This window comes from Elephantulus edwardii, unplaced genomic scaffold (genome assembly GCF_000299155.1).
Source record: "Elephantulus edwardii isolate Elephantulus edwardi_28Jun2011 unplaced genomic scaffold, EleEdw1.0 scaffold00190, whole genome shotgun sequence".
Taxonomy (NCBI): Eukaryota; Metazoa; Chordata; class Mammalia; order Macroscelidea; family Macroscelididae; genus Elephantulus; species Elephantulus edwardii.
This window is the reverse complement of record NW_006399940.1, coordinates 3,931,040-3,940,301: the sequence shown is the minus strand read 5'-3', so window position 1 is coordinate 3,940,301 and position 9,262 is coordinate 3,931,040. Positions and strand designations below refer to the sequence as shown.

Below are 9,262 nucleotides of genomic sequence, written 5' to 3'. Positions count from 1 at the left end.
CATCTATTTCTTCTTCTTTGGCTCTGGTTGTTGGTGCATATATCTGAATGATAGTGGTATTCACTGTGCTTCCTTGTAAGTGTATGGATGCAATCTTGTCACTCACGGTGTTGTACTTCGAGATGGATCTAGAAATTACTTTTTTTACTATAAAGGCAACCCCATTTTTCCTTGTCTTTTCATCTCCAGAGAAGCTGTGTATAGACTTCATTAAAATTGGTATTTTTTTCATGACAAGATTAAAGAAAAAGAAATGTGTATTAAAGTGGACTGTGGACCTTGAAGGGGTTGTATAACAATGAAAGAATTGTTTTTCTTTAAATAGAAAAATGAGCCGGGGCCAGGCTGGGAGGCGTGGGCAAGGAGGAAAATGTGCAACAAGGAATGAATGGGGGAAAATTATATGCAAAGAATATGCTCTAAAAATATATGCGTTGCATTAAAAATCATTAATTAAAAAAACCTCAATAAAAAGAATCTACTGTACATTTTCATATTACCATATAATTTTAAAAGCATTCTTAAAGTTATTATCTTATTTCAGTCTCACAATACCCAGGGACTACTATCATTTGCATTTTGGAAAGCAAAGAAGAAAATTAGTTAAAGGTAACTAAGGCTAAGAGATTTGTACAAAAATTTGCTGAGCTGATTAACAAACACACATGTGTCCTAACTGCTAGTCCTGGATTTGTTTCACTTAAACCTTGTAGACAGTCCGGCTGTGCATTCAGTGTTTAAGACCAGTTTTCTCGTTCTGTAGCAGCTTTAGAGAAAAATGTGTTGGAAGAGTCAAGAGGTACATTTATGCTTCAAAAAATTGCAAAAAAAATTTCAGAGACCATAACACATTTAAGTGTACAGTGCTATACCATTGACTTTTTCCCCTCTCATGTTAATAGTAATATTGAAATTATTATGTGGGTAAGTCTCATTAGGCAAACCACAGACTAAAGGAAATTACAAAATAATCTAGGGATAAGCGATATTACAGAAAGTATTAACAGAGAATAGATATTCCAATTATACTTTTTTCTGTGCTTACATAAAATATACTTTTCTTGTTTCTTAAAAAGTAAATTTATCATACTAGTCAGGTTGCAGCTATTTCAACCAAAAATAGGGGAAAAAATCCCTAAAATTTCATTTACCTGAAATAAAGCAGTATTACTCTTAAAAGTATCACTCTTGTGCTAATAGAATTATCACTTTTACAATGATATTAATAGTTGTATATGTTGTTGTTTTGTATGGTCAAGTCAAAACTCTTCCATAGCTGACCCTCCCATGGATTACAGAGGCAGTTAATAGCATGGGAAAGGACTGCCCATCTTTCCCCAGCAAAGCAACTGGTGGATTCAGACTGTATTCTTTTGGGCTGGTAGTAGAACTCCTTAACACTAAGCTACCAGAGCCCCCTTAATATTGTATGTGTTGTTCTTGAGTATCTTCAGGCTGTCACCAACCCGTAGGTGATTCTCCAAGGGGTTTTCAGAGGCAGTTAATCACATAAGAGGAGATTGCCCACCTTAATCCCACAGAGTAGCTAGTGGATTCGAACCATGTGTCTTTGAGATTATTCGAACATTTATATTTCACACAACTTTATTCTTATGTTATGGCTGTGAAATCTATTTGTTTCGACGACAATTATTCCTCAGTTACCTTAGATCAACTTAATCTCTTTGGGAGAACATACATCATAACAGAAACACTGACACTTTTTTTTGTAATTTTATACTGATAATCTTGTTTCATTTCTTTTTTTAATTTTTTTTTTTGTTTCATTTCTTTATTCTACTTAGCGGTGTGATTTCATACAAGTTACTTCAGCTTTTGTGTTTGAAATTCCTTTATTGGTTATAATTTAATGGTAATCCCAAAATTCATGATTCTGAACTGCACTTTGAAATTATGTCATAAAGCTTCATAGATTGTATATAATTATTATACTCTGGTTATCTTAGCTTGCCATACTTGAATATTAACACATGAATGGTAATTGAGTAAATCTCTTACACACATTTTAATGAAGATCTGTCTCTTATAATATCTCCATTTCAGACAATTGTCTAATGAATTCTGTTTGAAATAGTCTTAAAAAAGTGAAAATAACCTTTAACAGCAATCAAGAGTCATCAGTTTCACTCAACTTTGACAGAAAATATTCATTAAATAATAATCAATAAGTTGATTCTTTGTAAATAAAACATTCTAGATAAAAGTAGTAGTCTTTATACTTTCTATTAAAATTTTTCCCTAATTAAATGAAATAAGTAAATGTCATATCCTATTAGGAACTCCAAGGAAATATTTAGAAAGACTATCTACAATTAGGCACAATAAGGCTCCAGGGAAATAATGAACTGCACATATGAAGCTGATACAGTCCCACTTTACCTGAGGGGGAGATGTGTCGCCAAGAAATGGAAGGCTCTGGTTTCCCAGTTGCCAAACAAGTAAGAGTGACATTGGTTCCTTCATTGATGGTCATATCACTTGAGATGTCATATATCTTCGGAGGAACTGAAATGGCAAAACATGCAGTGGTCAGAAAACTATAAAATTGGGTTGAATTTCATGTTATTAACTCCATGAAATCATGCAATTAAGTAATTGCAATGAAATGTACATATGATCGATGTTCATCTATTAGACACATTTTTAGATCCTCAGGACTCTCTAACACTCACTGTGGTAGAGTCAGAAGTGATCCATACCTTAAGTTCCATTGGATTTTCTACACATGAAAGGAGTTTGGAATTTCTGGTGGATTGCACTGCTGGAGAGGCATCATTTTAGGTTTAATACAATTCCTTAAGGATAATGCTATCAGAGCTCCCCTTATATTTGTAAAGCTTTTATTTTTTTTATTTTTAAAAGTCCCAATGTTTAAATAGAGAGCTCTGGTGGCCTAGTGGCAAGAAGCTGTGTTGCAATTCTTAAGGTACACAGTTCAAGGCCACCAGCTGCTCTGTGAGAGAAAGAGGCAAGCCCTCCCCGTGAGATTAACTGTCTCTGAAAACCGCCAGAGGGTCTGCGATGGGTCAGTTCCCATGGCACACAACAACAACGACGTTTAGGTATTTACATGCTGTTGTTGAACCATTGAGTGAGAATTGACCCATAGCTTACCTTCTGGCTGTGGATTTTCAGAGGGAGTAAATTGCACAGGAGGAGATTGCCCATTTTTCTCCCCTAAAGCAGCTGGTGTATTCAAACTGTGTGCCTCTGGACTGGCAGTGCAGCTTACAACTAGGCCACCAGAGTTTTAAATACTTTAGGATAAATTGAAACATTGAAAGGTAAACAATTAGACATCATTTAAATGAAAAAAAAATGCATTAAGTAAGCCATAACATTATCAGGTTTTGTCTTGTTTGACTAAGAGGTTGTCTAATGATTTTTGTATCAATATTTCTTCTCTGTAAAGATAGTTCTTCTGTCAAATGATTAAATAAAAAAGAAAATCTGGAAGACACCTAAAAAGTCAGGATAGTTATGCCTGTATATTAATTAAAAAACTGAGTGAGAGGTAAGGCACATTGTAACTTTGGGAGGTAAGATGTCAGGAAAATATTTCTTTCTCAGTTTAATTTGTCTTCAATTTCCTGTCTGTAAAATAGCAGGGCCAGAGTGTCTTAACAGCTAGATTCTAAGAAACACAGATTCTAAAAGATGTGAAAGGAGTGCTCAAATGAATTTTTCTCCTCATCAATGGCTGGGAAATGCATGAAAAAAAACATAAATCTGATCACTTCAGGACTTCTTCAGATTTCATTATACTGTTTTACACCACATTTCTCCAAGTGTTAAGGGAACAATATTATGTACTGTTTTCTCTGATAGACTAAATGATGGAAGCTTTTATTACAGAGCACTCCATGAACCTAGTGATAAAAAAAAAATCTAATTTGGAAAATAAAAGCTAAAAAAAATTGAAACTAAATTTCTGACCATTGAAATGTCCTTATTCTCTCTAAAACCAAATTCACTGCTATTGAGTGTAGTATGAGTCCTGAAAACCGTCTATCAGGTTTCTGAGTCTGTAAATCTTTTTAGGAGTTTTTAATGGACTTGAACTACTGTCCTGAATAGTTAGTAGTTTATCACTTAATCTATTATGCTACCATGTATCCTCCAGATACTTTCATTTAATCCACAGGAAGCAGCACAACTTTAAATCCTAGATGTTCTTGTTAGATTTGTTATCTAGGTGTATTTTGATGAAACCTGGCGATAACAGTCCAAATCCAGGTAGCTGTTCTAAGGAGTAAATAAATCAAATATGTTAAATAATTTTCAAAAGTGCTTGTTCCAATGAACACATATCTTCAATTGTGATTATCACTTTCATTGTTTTTATGTGTTGTTGAGTCAACTAAGGAACTCTACACACAATGGCTCTAAACCTTGCCCCAAGCTGAGCAAAGCTTACTGTCTCTGACACACCGGACCCCATTGCTGAAGTCACAATGTCAATCTATCTTATCTACCTTTTCTCCAACACTGCCACTCTACCTTTCAAGCATGATGTCCTTTTCCAAAGACTGGTCCCTCTTGCAAACATGCACAAAGAATGAGACTGAGCTTAGAAATTTTTGCCTCCAATGAGTAACTTGATATCACCTTCTCTAAGACAGACTTATTTGTTCTCTTTGTAGTACATGAAATGTCCAATACTCTTCTCCAGCACCATAACTCAAAGGCATCAATTCTTCTTTCATCCTTACTCATTCTCTAACACTCAGATGTATAAGCAATTGAGAAGGCAATGGCCTAAATCAGGCACACCTTAATCTCTGCACTGACATTGTTGCTTGTTAGTACTCTGGAGAGGTCCTTGTCAGCAGATTTTTCTAGTGCAATTCATTTTTGTATTTCCTGATTGCTAGTGCCAATAGTCACTGGCATTCACACCATGGTCTTTCTGATCACTTTCTGATCTCATCTGAGAGCTGGACAATGAATAAAGATGGCAGAAGAATTCTTGCCTTTGAGATATGGTGTCTGTGAAGAGTACTGAACATCTCATGGGCTGCCAAGAGAACAAACAAATGTCTTGGAGAAAGTGAAGCCAGAGTGCTCTTTGGAGGAAAAGATGATAAAGCTTTGCCTCACATACTTCAGGCAGGTTGCTAAAAGGGGTGATTCCTTTGAAAATGACGTGATGATCAGTGCAACAAAAGGTTGGCGAAGGACAGGAAGACTCTTGACTAAGTGGGTTGACACAGTGACTGTGGCAATGAGGTCTAACATGTCAGGAAGTATGAGGATGGCATAAGATAGGACAGGACTAAGATCTGTTGTTCATAGGGTCCCTGTGGGTCTTACTCAACTCAACAGAACCTAATAACAAGACTAACAGTGTCAAGGGTGTTGACTATGGATTCAAGCAAGATGAAATCATTAAAAATATCAATCTTTTCTCCATCTATCATGAGCTGCCTATTGGCCTGGTTGTAAGGATCATTGTTTTCTTGATATTCATATTCAATCCATATTGAAGACTGTAGTCCTTGACCTTCTGCAGTAGACACTTCAAGTCCTTATTTATGGTGATCAAGATTGTATGATCTCCATAACACAGGTTGATTACTCTTCTTCTAATCCTCATGCCACATTCTCCTTCATAAAATCCAGCCTCTTGCATGATCTGTTCAGCATATAGATTGAAAAGGTATGGAGAAAGGACATATCTTCGAAAAACTCCTTTCTTGACATTTCTGACATTTATTTTACTCTTTTCTTCCTCCTGTCTTTCTAATGACCTTATGCTTTCTTTATGAATGGTATTATTAGTGTCATCTCACAGCTCATCTGGTTTTCATTAGTGTTTAACCTTCAGGCCTTTGGGACCCTGTGCTTTTGCCTTGAGGTAGGGATACAGCTATCCGTGCCATTATGTCTGTATGCTTGCTTGTCTTTACGATTTTTCTCTTACGGGTATAATTTATCTATCAGTTTTTGTATTGGAGAAGGTTTTGCATGTTGTTGCTCTTGTCTTTCATCTGCTCTTTTGGTTACAGCACTTGTCTGTCATACACTATACTAAATGTCATAATGTGTCATCAAATCAACTACGACTCATGGCAATTCTATGAAGAAATATCTCTGAATCCTGTCCTAATGTCTTGAGCTAAACCAGTGTCTTTGACACACCTGACCCTCATTGTCATAGTCACTGTGTCAATTCATCTCAACCAGAGTCTTTCTCTCCTGCCCTGACCCTCCACCTTTTTACCTTAACAGTAGAACACACTTACACTAGTAGATATAGCACTGGAAGCAGTGCCTTCAGATTGAATAGTTACAAAGAGTCTCTAATAATTGGAACATGGAATGTAAGAAGTATTAATGTAGAAAAATTGGTCATTGTTAATAAAAGAAGTGAAAAACATAAATATTGCCATATGAGGCATTAGCAAGCTAGGATGGTCTGGCATGGGCCACTTTGAATCGGTCTGTCATATAATCTACTATGCCCGGAATGAACAAGTGAGAAAAAATGGAGCCACATTCACAGTGAAAAAGACCATTTCTAGATCCATCCTTATATATAATGTTAGTGACAGGATAAACCCATACGTATTCATGGAAAACTATCATTCAATTATGTGAACCAATAATTGCAGCCAGAGAGGAGGTAATAGAAGATTTCTATCAACTTTGCAAACTTTGACTGTGTGGATTACAACAAATTGTAGCTAACCTCGAGAAGAATGGAATCCCAGAACACTTAATTGTGCTGATGTAAAACTTATACTTGGGCCAAGATGCGGTTGTTAGACAGAGCAAGGATATACTACATGGTTCAAAATCAGGAAAGGTATACACCAAGGATGTATCCTATCTCCATACCTTTTCAATTTATATGCAGAAAAATCATTCCAGAGGCTTAACACAATGAGGAGGAATGTAGCATAAGAATTGGAGGAAGACTCATCAACCACCTGAATTATGCAGATTATACACATTGCTTGCTGAAATTGAGGACCTAAGGCATTTCTGCAAAAATTCAAGGACTACAGTCTTCAATATGGACTGAAATTCACTATTAAGAAAACAAAGATTGTCACCATTGGGCCAATTGGAAGCATAATGCTAGATGGAAAAGAGAATGATATTGTTAACAATTTTAGCTTGCTTGTTTCCATTATCAACACTTTTGGAACCAGAAGTCAGGAAATCAAAAGATGAGTTGCACCAAAAAAATCTACTGTCAGAAACCTCTTCAGAGTACTGAAGAGCAATGAAGTCAGTCTAGAGGCTAATGTGTGCCCGATTCAAGCTATAGTCTTCACAATTACTTACTATCATCAGAGAGCTGAACAATGACTAAAAATGATAAAAAGAATTAATAGCTTTGAATTGTGGTACTGGAGAAGGGTATTGAACATACCATGGACTGCTAAGAGAATGGGTATGTCCTGGGTAGGGTGAAACTGAGGTGTTTCTTGAAGGCAAGGATTTTAAAACTCACATACTTTGGGCATGTGGCCAAAAGAAACAATTCCTTAGAGAAGGACATTATGCTTGGAAGGATGGAGAGACAGATCAATAGAAGAAGACCCTGGATGAGATGGAATGATCCAGTAACTGGAGTAATGATGACATGTGTTGGAGACAGTGAAATAGGCTTGAGGTACGGTGGGGTTCAGAGCTATTTTATATAGAGTCACAATTAGTTGCAAGTAACTCCAAGTTGCAGGCAAGTTGGAGGCACATAACAATAATGACCAACTTTTGCAATCTGAAATTGATCAAACATGCAACTAAGATTCATTAATGTAATTAATGACTGGAAAGGAAAAGTTGGAAACAAGGAAGAATGATCAGAACAATAGAATTTTGTACAATCACTGATTTATTCACTGAAAATATCTTTTATGAAAAACCAAATGACAAAAATACACAAGGGTCTCGCTTGATGGAATACACAGGAATCAGATTGATTATGTCTGTGGAAAAAGTCATTGGAGAAGCTCAATACTAGGTTAGAAAACTATGCCAAGTGCTGCTTTTGAAACAGAACATAATCACTTATATGAAAGTTCAAACTGAAGCTAAAGACATAGTAAAGTGGAGCTCCTATATTAAGACAGAATGACCAACCATTTCTGAAACAACAGGCTTTTGAAAATCCTATGGACAATAGTATACTTAGAACTGTTGTGTACAGCACTGGAGACAGAGCTCTCATACTGGGAGACACAAAAAGGAGGAAGGATGGTAGCAAAAATACACTAATGGTTGAAAAGTGGTGCAAAGTAATGAATGTAGGAAAATGAAACCTTGTTAAAAAATAAATAGAAAGCATAAATCTTGACATACTAGGCATTGATATGCTGATATATATTGGCATGGGCAACTATGAGTCAGAAAATCAGTTTATCTATTATGCTGAGGATGAAAATGTGAGAAAAAAATGGGACTGCATTCATAGTTAAAAAAATAATTTCTAGATTCATCCTAAAGTATAATATTGTGAGTGGATAGCTTACTATTTATCCATCCAAAATCACGAGTGTCAGGATACTGTATACAAGAATGACTTGTTAATACCATTATCATTCAATACACACTTCAACAACTAAACCTACAGAGGAGAAAATAGAAGATTTCCACCAATTTTAATAGTCTGAAATTGGTAGAACATACAACGAAGTTTCATTAATCATAATTTGTGGCTGGAATGCAAAAGTTGGGAACAAGACAGGAGGGCCAGTAGGCAGAAAACATGGCTTTGGTGATAGAAATGAGGCTAGATATAGAATGAAAATTTTGTACAAACAATGATTTATTCATTGTAAATACCTTTTTTAAAAAGACAAATGGTGACTATATACATGTCCTTCACATGATAGACTACACAGGAATCAGACTGATTACATCTGTGGAAAGATTCTTTAGAAAAGCTTAAATCACTTCCAAAACAAGGACAGGTTGTAGAGCAGACCGTCAACTATTGATATGCAAGTTCAAATTAAAACAGAAAATACAAACAAACCTACAAGAACCAAAAAATGATGTTTAGTCTTTTTCTCCTAAATTTAGAAATCATCTCAAGAACACGTTTGAGGCATTGTTAATTTTATGGATGTTGTTGTTGTTATGTGCCATTGAGTCAGAGATAGCCACAGTTTGCTATGATCCACACAGTCAAATGCCTTCGCATAGTCAATGAAACACAGATAGACATTCCTCTGGTATTCCCTGCTTTCAGCTAAGATCCATCTAACATCAGCTACAATATTCCTAG

General features: G+C 35.8%; 1 protein-coding gene across 2 annotated transcripts in view; it reads right to left on the bottom strand.

Moving 5' to 3' along the window:
- The window catches only part of NEGR1 (neuronal growth regulator 1), a 1,417,016-nt gene that overhangs the window by 625,849 nt on the left and 781,905 nt on the right, over positions 1-9,262 (bottom strand). For both annotated transcript variants that reach the window (XM_006896776.1, XM_006896777.1), the window contains one exon: positions 2,401-2,526. In XM_006896776.1, coding sequence (XP_006896838.1) covers positions 2,401-2,526 — 126 coding nt within the window. The remainder of the gene's footprint in view (positions 1-2,400; positions 2,527-9,262) is intronic.